At 36.1% G+C, this 15,196-nt stretch overlaps 1 protein-coding gene across 1 annotated transcript in view; it reads left to right on the top strand.

Moving 5' to 3' along the window:
* Positions 1-9,827, top strand: part of FAM174A (family with sequence similarity 174 member A) — a 38,351-nt gene extending 28,524 nt beyond the window's left edge. The window contains exon 3 of the mRNA XM_058726239.1: positions 9,176-9,827. Coding sequence (XP_058582222.1) covers positions 9,176-9,179 — 4 coding nt within the window. The 3' untranslated portion in view covers positions 9,180-9,827. The remainder of the gene's footprint in view (positions 1-9,175) is intronic.
* Positions 9,828-15,196: the final 5,369 nt, after the last annotated feature.

The raw sequence follows: 15,196 nt of genomic DNA, 5'->3' as shown, positions 1-15,196 counted from the left end.
GCTATGAAATGTGTGGGCACACACACGGATGCCCATATAAACATGCGTATTCACATATATACATAAACTTTACATAGTATTACTTCATACCTCCCATTCTATCATGCTGGTCTATCGGCACTGGGTTCTTTCTTGCCTTCTTCCTTTTCCATAGCTGCATTCTCTTTGTTCTGTCACGAGAATGACTTCCAACAATGTTCTGGATCCCAACAACATCAGCACATTTACTCATTTGCTTATTCCTAAAATAATATTAATATAGTTTCAGAATTGCTTTACCTATGGCACTATGATAAACAAGCCAGCTAAGGTTTAGAGTTTGTTAGTTCTCTCTTTACAACCTCATCTTGCCCAAGACAGAGTATATAGTTAGATATGTACGTGATTTGGCTTGGTTCTCTTTTCCTCCCCTCTTTAGTGTGATTATCATAATCACTTGAAATATAATTTAAGTCATTTGAGTTTGCTTTCTGTTTCAGATTTTTCCTCCCCTTCCCATTTTCATTGGCATTTTTAATATGAAAAGTACTAACATGCTTCCAAAAGTAAAAACTATACACATTTTTTTTGAAAAATATACACACACATACACTCAGAAATATCATTCCCTCTTATATTCTTTACATGTCATTTTCCCCACCTTACCCCTTTAGGTAATCAGTGTCATTATTATGTACCCTGTGTTTTTTTTTTATAGAAGTTGGCAGAAATACGTATTTCTTATGCTTTCCTCTTTTTTACACAAAAGGTATAAAATATTTTATATCTTTTTGTTACTTTGTAATATCTGCTGTGAGTCATGCTTTATAAGTTCATAAAGATATTTTTCATTTTTAACACCTGCATAGTACCCCATGGTGTATAGGTACAATGGTTTATTCAATCCATTGCCTATGCTTTGACATTTAGATAGTTTTAATTACTTTGCAATTACAAGTTATACTATGATGAATAACCTTGTGCATGTGCATTTTCAGAGTAAATTTCTAGTACTGAGATTATGGGTCAAAGAGTGTGAAAATCAGTTTTAACCATGAAAATATAAGGCATCCCAGTGGACATAGCAAATTGCATGAATTTATTTTTTCATTAAGAGCAGTGATAAACTGCCTGTCATTTGTCCCCAAATACTCTACTAAGCTGTGGGGATATATGGTAGTGAACAAAATTGGACAAAAAAAAAAAAAAAAAGCATCTTTATATAGTTAGCAATGTAGTAGGCCAGGAATACAGAACAAAGAAATCTTGACTAGACTTGAGATTCCCCTAATTGGTTTTTTTTGGTAGATTTTTAATGTTTATTTGTTTTTTTTGAGAGAGAGACAGTGTGAATGGGGGGAGGGGCAGAGAGAGGGAGACACAGAATCAGAAGCAGGCTCCAGGTACTGAGCCTCTGTCAGCACAGAGCCCGACGTGGGGCTCGAACTCACAAACCATGAGATCATGACCTGAGCTGAAGTCGGAGGCTTAACCCACTGAGCCACCCAGGCCCCCCCACCCTTTTTTTTTTAATGTTTTAATGTTTTAATTTACTATTGAGAGACAGAGAGAGAGAGAGAGCATGAGCATGGGAGGGGCAGAGACAGGAGGAGACACAGAATCCAAAGCAGACTCCAGGCTCTGAGCTGTCAGCACAGAGCCCAACACAGGGCTCGAACTCCTAAACTGTGAGATCATGACCTGAGCTGAAGTTGGACGCTTAACAACTGAGCCACCCAGGAACCCCTCACCTAATTGGTTTTTGACCTTGGCACAATCAGGGGTAATGTTCTTCACTAGGCCAGAGCTACTTTTGCAAAATGAACAATGAGATGGATATTTCCATACACCAAGAAGCAAACATCAAACCGTTATTCTATTCTCCCTTTTTATTCCTTTTCAAACAATATTAAGCATCATTTAAATAACACCTACACTGATTCTAGACCTCTGCTTTGAATTTTTTCATAGTCTGTACAGTTACAGACCCTTTTTTTGAAATGTCTTTCACTTTGGGGAAGGTGGACACATTTCTTTTCTACTTTGTGACTAGCTATGTGTTTATATTCCTGTTACCTTCTGTAGTTTAGAGATTATTGTCTGTAATGAGATACACAGTCCAAACTCTGCTACTTCATTTGAAGCTGATTCAATGAGCAAAGCTCTCTGATCTTCTAATGTTGGTGTTAGAAATTAAACATGCATTATTCCATCAATTTAATCAACATTTCATATTTATCTTGTGGGAAAGATACATACAGATCTTATGGTGACTGACTTTAGTAACAGATAATCAGGGTTGATACCATTTGCTTCTCCCATTAAAAAGAGGGGAGGGGCACCAAGGTGGCTCAGTCAAAGATCCAACTCTTGATTTTGGATCAGGTCATGAGCTCATGGGATTCCTGAGATCTCTCTCTCTCTCTCTCTCTCTGCCCCTCCCCCGCCCACGCACTCTTGCTCTCTCAAAACAAACAAATACACTTTTAAAAAGTTAATATAGAGGGAAAATCAGTACTTCTATGGAGAGTGTATTATAAGGTCTTTTTAGGCTCTAAAAGAGGACTTTCACCAAAGACTTACCTGAAGTCCTACTGTATAAATGATAGAAGAAATCAAGGGAATGGATGATATTGGTAGAAATGTCTTTAGAGGGATAAGATAAGGGATATTATCAATGAACCCAGTGGGGAGCCTGGACTGAGTGGGGTCAGAGAACTACAATAGGAGCAATTACAATAGTCATTTATTAGTAGGTACCTACTTTACCTACTTTAGTGGAGGATATAGCAGATACTATACTGGGTTCCTTACATGTACTATGAAATCATCAAGACAGTCTTGCAAAGTAGTTGCTGTTGGTCTTTTTTTTTTTTTAATGTTTATTTATTTTTTGAGAAAGAGAGCACAAGCGGGGGAGGGACAGGGAGAGAGGGAGACTCAGAATCCGAAGCAGGCTCCAAGCTTTGAGCTGATAGTGCAGAGCCTGATGTGGGGCTCAAACCCATAAACCATGAGATCATGACCTGAGCTGAAGTCCAAGGCTTAACAGACTGAGCCACCCAGGCACCGCCACCCCCCACTCTCACATTGGTCTTATTTTAAAGATTAGGATGTTTGAGTCTCAGAGAGTTTAAATAATAGGTTTCTCTTCCTGCTGTAACCTAATTCCATTTTTTAAATATTTACTTGATTTATACCTTTATAATAAATAGAATAAGTCTAAATTCTCTTCATTCTGTCTTTTATATCAGCACTTGCTATTACTCTTTATTTTGCAAACGAGGACCCTAAAAATAAGGAATGTAAATATTATGATATGCCTACTTTGCCAACTGCAGTGCAGAATCATATTAGTCTTAGAGTATAACTGCTAGTAATTCTTGTGGGATCAGCTCTTACTGATGCTGCCTTCATTGTTTAAGTTCTTTCTAAAATTAGTTCCTCTTTATTTTCCAGATTCTATCCACAAAATAACAGGAAGCAAGTTATTTCCAGAGAGGCAAATGAATTTCCTTGCTTAGAATTTTATCACAGCCTCAAACTATCTTTTTGTAGTCAGCTCTTTCTGAGAGGAGTGTTTTTACTTTGGTTTTTAATACATCAGAATTTTAATGTTTGTTGTTGGTAGGATTTGGGGTAGTTATTTTCACTGTTTCTTTGTATTAGATGGAACCATATGAAACTGCCAATATATGGTTTCATCTAAATTTATTCAAGGAAATTTATTATTTCACATAATAGTATGTCACAGGGTTAACTCTGGACACAGTACATTAAGGCTGTGGCTTCTTTTCTTTGCAGTCCTCTTGGTTCTGCATATCTTCATGTGTTGGCTTTATTTTCAGGCTGATAATAGGACGGTGCCAGCAGTTTCTACAATCATATCTAGAATGGCACTTTCAGTGGAAGTTAGCGGCTTGCTCTCTTGTATCCCTTTCTTAGGAATGAGAAAAGTTTCCCCAGAAATTCTAAATAAGGTTGTTTTTGTTTTTGCTTTCCATATCACTGGTCATGTGGCCATTTCTAAACTAAACTCCTGGGAAGGAAAATGGAAGTACCATAATTAGGTAAGAATTATCATTTGTGTTCCAGTGGATATTGCGGAGTTATCCAGCAGTGTCCTCATATGTAGTACTTTAAACATTAATATTAATATGGTGAAATTGGGAAAATATATGAATGGGGAAAAAAATAACTTGAGCAACTTGGTTAATATAACTTCTCTTGAATTTACTATTGATATCCTAATTTTGTAAATGAGAGGTGATTTCTTATGTTTGGTTACTAAAATTTTTTGCACAAATAAATCACAAAACTAAAAAAGCAAATGTTAGTTTTTAAGTGTTGTGTAGGATGTTTCAGCCCTCTTGCATAGAAAAACTGTTGAAGAATCAGCATATACTGACTAAAAAGTCCCTTTTTCCTCAAAGAAGAATATTGGAAACAAATACTCATAACCAGTCCCCAAAACAGTTTAAAACAATGTACAACAAATGGGAACAATACTTTCTTGCTGTTCTGTTTGATTTCCACCAAACATTAAAATAACCAGTAGTATTTCATAATGATGTACACTACAGGACAGTTTAACAGGCTTGGTAGCAGCTTCTAAAAGCTGGCACTTACATCACTTCAAGGCTGTTTTAGTCATTTTTATCAAGTATGTAATTTTTTTTAATGTATGTCATTTATTGTCAAATTGGTTTCCATACAACACCCAGTTCTCATCCCAAAAGATGCCTTCTTCAATGCCCATCACCTACCCTTCCCTCCCTCCCACCCCCCCAGTCAACCCTCAGTTTGTTCCCAGTTTTTAAGAGTCTTATGCTTTGGCTCTCTCCCACTCTAACCTCTATTTTTTCAAGTATGTAATTTTTAAAACCCTAAATTTGCTTCTTAGCTACTTCTATTCTGTTTCATTAAATTTAATATATATGTCTTCATTACATTTGTGCTCAATGTTACTTGACCACAAAATATTTTTTTCATATTAACATCACTATATCAGAATTAGAAAGCAGATTTGATATATAAGTATTTAACCAGAAACACTCATTAAGAAGGTCTTATTCAGTTACCAATTTGAAAATAGTTCTAATTCCTAAGACACTACTTTCACTGTGAAACATATTATCAGAATAAACACTAAGAGTATTCAAAGTAAATAGAATATAAGAGTATGTGAAAGTACTAATGGTTATTTTAGATAAAAATTGGTAATGTTACGTTTAGTCTGTACTTTATCCATTTAAAGGGTACTATTCAATCTTTGTCATTATTTAAATGATAAAAGTAATAATTAATAAAAGGTAATAAAAGAGAGCCTTAATGTTTTTTTTTTTTTTAATGTTTATTTATTTTTGAGAGAGACAGACACAGAGTGTGAGCATGGGAGGGGTAGAGATGGGGAGACACAGAATCTGAAGCAGGCTCCAGGCTCTGAGCTGTCAGCACAGAGCCTGATGTGGGACTGAAACTAACGATTAGTGGGATCATGACCTGAGCTGAAGTCGGATGCTCAATCAACTGAGCCACCCAGATGCCCCTGTTGTTTTTGTTGTTGTATGTTTTTTCTGTGGACATTGAGCCTTAGAAGAAAATTTGCCTTGCTCCATTAATTAGACATCACAATGTGCATAAGAACATGAGTTATTTTTATTTATCTTTTAATGTTTATTTTTTTTTTAGAGAGAGAGTGTGAGCAGGGGAGGGGCAGAGAGAGAGGGAGACACAGAATCCAAAGCAGGCTCTAGTCTCTGAGCTGTCAGCACAGAGCCCGACACAGCGCTTGAAACCACAAACTGTGAGATCATGACCTGAGCCAAAGTCAGACACTCAACTGACTGAGCCACCCAGGTGCCCCAAGAACATGAATTATTTGTATGTTATTTTAACAAATGTTATGTAACATCAGATTTTTTGGTAATGCCCTTTCTCATCTCATTGCATGATCTGGAGTTATCCTATTTAATTTGATAGCTACTAACCACATGTGACTCGTACATTTGAATTTGACTAGTGTGACTGAGAAACTGAAGTTTTAATTTTACTGGATTTTAACTAATTGAAATTACAGTTAAATTGCCAGATGTGACTAGTGGCTGTTGGACAGAACAGACCTAGAGCAAAAATGTTTGCTTGATCTGGTTTAAATTAATTCTATTAAATGAACACTTCTACAACAGTTAAATCACAAATTTCTGTCCATATAGCAGTTGATCCATTTAATGAAATGCTTGCTGCTTTTGTTCAGGATTTATACCCCGCTGTGACTGTTTGGATTGTAGTCCCTCTAAGTTGAGATAGACAGATATGGGAGGCAGAGCATAGCTACCCCATGAGGCTGATGTGCCTGAATGGGGTTAAAGACAATGTAGGGACAAAGACCTCAAGTTTATGGACAGAAAAGTTATAAACACAATTATTAAGTCATTAACCTTTCCTAGTGTTCTCAGATATTATTCATTCTTCCAGATCCATAGATACTGTATCTTCTTTAAAAGAATTTGGGAGGAAAAACAAACAAAAACAAAAACAGGCATCTAATATTTGCAAATTTATTTAAATGAATAAAGAGTAACAATACTCTTGACTGCACTAAGACATTTTTTTTAACTTGATTTGGATTTGTAGCTGTTATGATAGTTTAAGATTTTCTGAGGTAGCTTTTAAGTTGTCCTTGAAAATAATGACTTTTTTATTGCATCATTTTGTAATATGAAGAGACAAAACATTCTTGAGGTTTGAAAAGTACTCAAACTGAGGTTTCCATAAAAATTATTACAAACTGCACAGTTGCTTTACCTCATAGAAGAGCATGGTGATTTTTTTTTTATTGTGTTAAGAATACATGAGCTCTACTTTCTTAAATTTTTAGGTACACAATACAATATTATTAACTATAGGTGCAACGCTGTATGACAAATATCTAGAACTTACTCATCTTGCATAACTGAAATTTTATACCCATAGAATAGCAATTCTGCATTTCATTCTCCCTCAGCCCCCAACAACCACCATTCTACTCTCTGCTTCTCTATGATTGACTATTTTCTACAACTTTTTTACTTTTCCCTATTTTAATAAAGAACATAAAATAGCAGAAGTTTTTCTGAATTCAAGAATTTCTGTCATGTCATAAGAAATCTGTAGTAGTTGGCTCCTGACATTGACTCAATGGCTGTTTGATCAGAGTCTAAATTTATGCACTTTTCTCCAGCCTTTCCTCATGCTTGTCTTATCCTGGTTATATGACTGCTGTAATTTCAGCCACCACATCTGTGTTTCGGGTAACAAGAGGGTGGTAGGCAAGAACCCACCCCACCTCAGTCTCTTTATCAGAAAGTCAAAATTTCTCAGAACTATATTCTTCCCAATACACCTCCACCCCCTTTTGCTAGCAAAACAAAGGCAAAAATGAGTCAATATTTTTATCAGCAAACAAAAAGTAGATTAGTGTTAAATACACAGCTTATAATATGTCACCCTAACTATTCAAGATGTTTTCTGAAGGTTAAATTCGGCAGCTAGTAAGAGAAATATTTGGGTTTGGAGGTCACAGAATGAATGTATGTGTTTTAAGGAATTATCGTTCACAAGTAGCTGTTTTGCAGAGCGGTATGTATGAGTAGGAATCCAATGTAAACAGAGCAGTTTTTTGTGTATGTGTGTGCAGTGGGAATTCTGTCAATAGAACGATAGAGCAGCTAATCTAATCTGATATAATCTTTAAACTTGTGTGACCTAATCCTCATGACTGAGGAGTGCTGTGGTAAAATAAGGAGCAACAGAATATGATTATGTAGACTGAAATGCTTCTTGAGCTTCTGTCATTGATAACTGAATCTCCTTAATTCTGTTTCTTGAATCTTGGCTTTTCTTCCTTACCATGTCACCTGACAAATAGTGTGATTGGTCTGCATCTCTCAACTCTTTCCCAGCTCTTGGACTCTTATTATAATAGTTTTCTGTTTTCATCCTGAAGGTTTCCATAAAAAGACATCCTTAAATTCTTGGAAACTGTTTTATCTCATTCTTTTTTAAAAAGCTTTAATAAGCAGATTTTTTTGTTTATTTATTTATTTTTGAGGAGAGAGAGCACGGACAGGGGAGGGGCAGAGAGAGAGAGAGGGAGAAAGAGAATCTCAAGCAGGCTCCACACTGTCAATGCAGAGGCTAATGCAGGGCTCGAATTCACGAACTATGAGACCATGACCTGAGCCGAAACCAAGAGTCAGATGTTTAACCGACTGAGCCACCCAGGTGCCCCTGTTTTATCCCATTTTCTTTACTTTTTTTTATTTTTAAATTTTTTTTAAATTAAATTTATGTCTTTATTTTGAGAGAGAGAGTGAGCAAATGGGGAAGGGGCAGGGGGAGCAAGAGAGAGAGGGGGAGAGGGTGGGAGAAAGAGAGAGAGAGAAAGAGAGAGAGAGAACCCCAAGCAGGCTCCTCACTACTAGTGCAGAGCCCACTGCGGGGCTTGAACTCATGAACCAGATCATGACCTGACCTGAAGTTGGATGCTTAACTGACTGAGCTACCCAGGCATCCCTGTTTTATACCATTCTTAAGAAGAAGAACTTACCCAGTAAATAATTGACCAAGATGGTATTAGAATTCAGACTTCCTTTCTAGGCCAGGTTTTTTGTCCTCTGAGTGATTTCTGCCCTTTATTTGTGGTTCTATAATAAGAGCAGGGAATAATGTTTATTATTTTTCTCTTTTTTCTTTTTTGTCATCACCATCTTCCCCAGTATCAAGCATTCTTTCTGACAGATAATAGCTCGGTATATGTTTGGTGATGTATTTAAGTACTAAACTTAGCACACATAGCTGAATAGGCTGCATGCCCTATTTTAAATAAATCAAAGCATTAAGTATTATGGTCACTCCTGTTTTCACATGAGACTATATATTTGAAATAGATTTGCCTGTACTTCTTCTACATGTCACTACCATATAAAATCTCTTTGGAACTGTTAGAATTATAATTCAAAAGATAGGGTCTGATTTAATTAATATAGGCAAAATAATCATTTGTTTTATTCAGTGCCATTCATTGTAATTCCCTTACATTAAATACTTTCATTACCTTCCTGCCAGGCCAAATCTTTGGGGATATTTTAAAATGTGTTTAAGTTTATTCCGGGATGAACATTTATAGTTTTTGTTTTTGTTTTGTTTTTTGCAGATAAGAATGTGCCTTTTGATGAAAGGACTTCATCTTTCTACAATGAAGAGCAGAATTTCTATGTTTAAGGAATAAGAAGCCACTTTATCACTAGGGGCGGGGTATTTAAGTTATATATATTATAACAACCTTTAATTTGTTGTTGCAATAAATACTGTATCATTTTGTTATGTCTTTGAATGTACAGAAGTGCTCTTAATGGGCTCAGAGTTGTTGGGAGTGAACTGCACTATAGTAGAAATCTGTGTGAAAATTACTTTAAAGCAGGGTGTTTTCTGATCAGTTATTGTTTCTTGCTTACCATATTGTTGTAAACAGTTTTATATATTAATCAGTTATTGTTTTGTTTTTTTGTGGGTTTTGGGGGGGACTTTTTGTTTTGGGGAGGATTTTTGCCTTTTTTTTTTCTTGATAAAACTATAAATCCCAACAACCAACTGGTGTGTAAAAATAATTTAAAATTTCTTTACCAAGATGTATTTCCCATTTTTTTGGGAAAAAGAAGCCAAATTTATTACTTTGCATTTGTGTTTTTTTGTAAATTAATAAATGTCTGAGTTGTTTGCAAAACAATAAATGATGTAAAAATTATTTTAACAGGTACAGACAGAATATGTTTACAGAATAAACCCAAAGACTGTAGAATTATATATTAATATATACATATTATATGGTTTCTAGAAAAATCTTTCAAAAAAGATTATTTTATTGAGCAACTTGTTAAGATACCTTCTTTGATTAGATATTTTAGAAAAATGTGAATTTCAAGGCCATTTTATTTATTTACAGTATTGTGAAACATAGAAGTAATGACAAAACATTCCAGTCATATATTTTGGTGCAGGAGAAAAAGGAATTAAAGTAAGTGCATAAACTTTGGAGTCAGACAGACCTGAATACAGAGACTGACTTTATTAACTCTAAGTTATTTAACCCTGTTGGGCTTCAGTTTTCCACATTCTAAAACTTAGAAAGGAACTTACAGGAAAAGCATGGGTCACAAATTTAGTTGCTGATAGGGGCCAGGGAGGTAATTTAAATATGTGTCTATCAGGATAGTCTAAGTTGTTTAGTAGTAACAGATGGTCCCCAGATCACAGTGGGTTACAACAAAGATTGCTGCCCATTTGTTATGAACTGTGATTCTACTCTTCCGTTGTCTTTTCTTCAGGGTCAGTGCTGATGGAGAAACCTCTGCCTGGAATAGTGCCTCGTAGCTAAATGTCCAGACGTGGTGAACTACATGCTAGTTCATAAGCTTCTGCCCTAAAGTGATATATTTCATTTCCATCTACATTTTATTGGCCAAAACACACCCTAAGGCTACGCCAGAGTTCAACAAGGCAAGGATAGGTAATCCTCTAGCAATGAGGTAAGTTGGAGTATTTGGCCACCTGAAATGCCAACCTAGTTTTCTCAAGTATGTTAACTGGCTTAAATTAACTACAATAAGTCTAGTCCCCCTGATGTCACTGTATTTTTATATGTTGTCTAAGTAGGAACTTAAAAGTGAAAATACATTTCCTCTTCTGAAGGGAGCAGCCTCAGTTTAGCTCCCACCAATGGTTACCATGAGGAAACACTTGCCCAGTACTATGAACTCATAGTTTTCTAAGAGAAGCCAAGGATCCAGATTTCTTATATAAACTTTCTTCATTTTTAAATGTAATTAAAACAACATAATTTTGGATTTAATTTTAGCCCCCTACCTACCATTTTGTGATACTTGAAAATCATATACTATAGTATCTTAGAAATAGTAATAATTAATTTACTAACTGCTGTTATTTATAAACTGACTTTTGAATTAAAACTAAATGGAGGTAAAAATCAAATCTGCCTGAGAGTTAAGAATAATGTTTAAGATGAAGTAAAGATAATTTTAATAAATGATCTCCAAGTTAGGTTTAGAATTTTTTTTAATGTTTATTTATTTTTGAGAGAGAGGGAGAGAAGGAGAGAGAGATAGAACACAAGAAGGGGAGGGGCAGAGAGAGAGATGGGGAGACATAGAATCTGAAGTAGGCTCCAGGCTCTGAGCTGTCAGCACAGAGTCCGACTCCGGTCTTGATCTCACAAACCACGAGATCATGACTTGAGCTGAAGTCAGACGTTTAACTGACTGAGCCACCCAAGCACCCCTCTAAGTTAGGTTTAAAAAAGGGGTTACTGGGGCGCCTGGGTGGCTCAGTCGGTTGAACGTCTGACTTCAGCTCAGGTCATGATCTCACAGTCCGTGAGTTCGAGCCCCGCGTCAGGCTCTGTGCTGACAGCTCAGAGCCTGGAGCCCGCTTCAGATTCTGTCCGCCCCCCCCCCCCCCCCCGTCTCTGCCCCTCCCCTGCTCATGCTCTGTCTCTCTCTGTCTCAAAAATACATAAAAACATTAAAAAAAATTTAAAAAAAAATAAAAAAGGCGTTACTGAAATGTTTGGGCAGCAGCAACTTTATTAGAAATACACAAATTCTCTAAGTGACTACTTTAAAGAGAATATCCTTCAAATGAATATGGGAATTCTGGCATGTTTGTTAGAAATGCTCTTATTTCATTATATTCATATAATCATTACTAAACTGCAAATCTATTAAATAGTAATCATAATAAGCCACACTTTGATTAAAGTGCCAGATAGTATGCCAGATTTTAGCTTCATTGGATATGTAACAAGCATGCTGATAAAATGGTTAGGATTTTCATCTATAAAGTTATGTGTACATTATAAAATACCTGGTGATATCTTAGATGTTGTGAAAACCTGTTACTATTCTCCTTTCTCATTTTTTACTTATTTGTGGCTATAATTTGTTGGTAAGAACCTACCCTAGGAATTAGAGATCAATGGAAAGTAATATAATTGTGGTCATAGTTTAGGACTAGAGTAAATTAGAGAAAAGATGGGTTTGGAGTAATTTATAGATGTCATACACTTCAACTGATCAATCACCACATAGGGCTAGAAAATTAAGTAGCTTCTCTCTGCCTAATTTCTTGTAATTATTAGGTAGACAGTCACTACAATACAGTGAAGACAAGCTGTTGGGCTTGGTACTCAAACCACACCGAGTCAGCTCACAGGTGTTAACTGGGTTTAGTTGCCTCACTGAAGGTATAGTCTATGACCCTGTATCACCTATCCTTTTTTTTTTTTTTTTTTTTCTTTTGGTCCTTTTTAACTTTATTCCTTTTTACTTATGTAGTATAGTTTTACCTAATTTGCCTCTCTAAGTGAATCAATAAAGGAAAGATAGTTTGTTTTTTTTATGTTGGAATGTAAAAAGAACTTAGAAAAAAAAGGATTGAAGGGATGAATGTAGTGAAAGAAGCCATTCCATAAATATTTAAAATACTTATTTCCGTGAATATTTCTCTGGCTACCCCACCAAAGCTATCCCAGTCAGCAATGACTTTTATGAACAGTTTCAGTGACTTGTAAGAATCAAGCAAAAATTATTCTCAATATAGATGCTATGCTTGATTTAGTAAGATAGATGTTTGATATTTTCTCATTTTACGCTATCAGTTCCTATATCAGAAGTTGAACATTTTAAATCCACAGACTCCAATATATTTTACCTGCCCATGGGAATAGCCTGTTACAAAGCAAGAGATAAAGATAGAGGGAAGAAATTAGGGGAGGAATCCTCCCCAAAGCTTTCATGACTAGCTCATTGAGAAACCTTGAATGCTGTGTGTTCCATTAAAAGATCCTATTATAAAGCCACAGTATAGGATGTATTGGCAGGTGTCTGGCTCTGATTTTTTTTTTTTTTTCATCTCACTCTAAATATGTTTTTATTTGTATTTCTCTCCATTCTTACTATACAGGTTCTTTCAGTACCCATGCTATGTCATCCAAGAATAAAACAAAATCACTCAGATTGCTTTTGTTAAACAGGCATTTGAAGTAAAGTAAGCCAAACATCTCTGATAGTTATTGTTCTTAATCTGCCAGTGTCCTTTTTGAAGCAGCCTTAGTCTCCACCTATTGTTATTACCTAAGAAGGATTAGGTGTTCACTTCATCCTTTGACTCTGCTCACCTCCTTCCCTGAAGAAAGTTCTTGACATAGAGTGCAGCTTGTGTTTTGTTTTGTTTTTGTTTTGTTTTTAAATCCTTTATCTCCAAATCAGGAAGGGTAGCAGTCTTTAAGCTTCAGACTTTAGCTCTTATCCCCTTGGTTTATGTATTTTTCCCACTCAGTCTGTTGCAACTCTTCATCTGTTCAGGGTCTAATCTCCTAAAATTCGAACCACATTTTACTCAGTAAGCTGATAAACTATTATGAGCTAATAGCTTCTCATGGGTTAATTAGCTAAATTTTAAATAGACTAGTACCAGTGTGGTCAGGGAGGTCCAGGAAGCCTGTAGATTTACTGTTTCCAAGCAACAGGCATGTGACCTTTGTCAGAGGGCTTATCAGATTTGCAATACACCATACCCATGCTATGGGTTAAACAAACCCTAAAATCTAAGGTAAAATCAATAGGTGCAGTCTTTCACAAAAGATAAATTCTGAATTTTTTTTTCCTTGAAATATGGCAAGCTAGGCTCCAAAAGTAAGCATCCCAATTCTTTGGCTTAACCTTTTAATGGATTTCAGTATTTTGTTTTTAAGATACGGATGCGCAAATTTTATTTCATAATATTCCGTAATTTTGTTTTCTCTCTGTGGTAAAATAGACTTTGATAGATAGGGGTTGATTAATCAAGCTTGTTTCTGGCATCCATAGGAACCCACTGGTTATTGCTCCTGAATTAGTATGCTGTCAAGCAAACGCACCTACTCAGGGTATCTGTTCACAGTTAGGTTTACTTTTAATTTGTTTGTGATGTACATGGTTTAAAAAAAACAATTGTATCTTGGGATCTGAAGGCCAGAACTGTTAGCAGGACCAAAGGGGGTCTCTTCCTAGAAGTATTAAAGAGCAAGAAGATTTCTTTTCTGCAGGAAGTGTGATGGTTCCTGGCCTATGGAAAAAAAAAAAATATTTTAAGTATACATTTGCTGGTTCCACACTGAAGAATTCATGTTATATTGTCACTGGGAGTGGCTTAAGCATCTGTACAGTTAGAAAGCTAAAGGGTGCCTGGGTGGCTCAGTCAGTTAAGCAGCTGACTTCACCTCAGGTCATGATCTGGTGGTTCATGAGTTAGAGCCCTGTGACAGGCTCTGCGCTGTCCTTGCTCATGCTCTCTGTCCCGTCCCTGCTCTCTGCCCCATCCCTGCTCTCGCTCTGTCTCTGCCTCTCTCCCTCTCTCAAAAATAAATAAACATTAAAAAAAAAAATTAATATAAAGCTACATGAGCTGGGGCTCCTGGGTGGCTCACTGTATTAAGTGCCCAACTCTGGATTTCCACTCAGCTTATGATCTGGCGGTTCATGAGATCGAGCCCCGCCTCATTCTCTGCACTGACAGTGTGGAGCCTGCTTGAGATTCTCTCTCTCTCTCTCTCTCTCTCTCTCTCTCTCTCTCTCTCTGTCTCTCTCTCTCTCTCTCTCTCTCTGCCCCTCCCCTGCTCACACTCTCTCTCAAAATAAAGAAACTAAAAAGAAAAAGGAAAAAAAAAATAAAGAAAGGTACATGAGCAATTCTTTTGTAAACTCAGATTGAGATCCTTTTCCAGTCTAACGATGAATCACATTGTGATTGAGAACAGAGCTTCAGAGTCTAACAGATCTTGTACTGAATTCTGGTTCCATCATTTTCCTCTTAGTAACTCCAGTATTTCTTTTTTCACTGTCTCCTCTTTTCCACATAAAACTAATAGTTCATACTAACTGAATGACTAGTGTGCTAAATGCTTTAGGTTTGTTAATACATTCAATTCTTATACTAACTCTTTGAGAGAGAGATTATTATCCTAATTTTGCAGATAAGGATACTAAGGCTTAGAAAGATTGGAAAATTTGTTTCAAATCCAAGAGCTAGAAAGTAGCAGAACGGTCTACTGAATATAAGTTCAAGAAATTTGTTTTTACTAATGTAAATCTCACTTTGTTTCCAAAGAAAGGATTAGGTT

Source organism: Neofelis nebulosa, chromosome 1, assembly GCF_028018385.1.
Source record: "Neofelis nebulosa isolate mNeoNeb1 chromosome 1, mNeoNeb1.pri, whole genome shotgun sequence".
NCBI classification, from domain to species: Eukaryota; Metazoa; Chordata; class Mammalia; order Carnivora; family Felidae; genus Neofelis; species Neofelis nebulosa.
The sequence above is the reverse complement of the archived record's forward strand: the minus strand, read 5'-3'. Positions and strand labels throughout refer to the sequence as shown.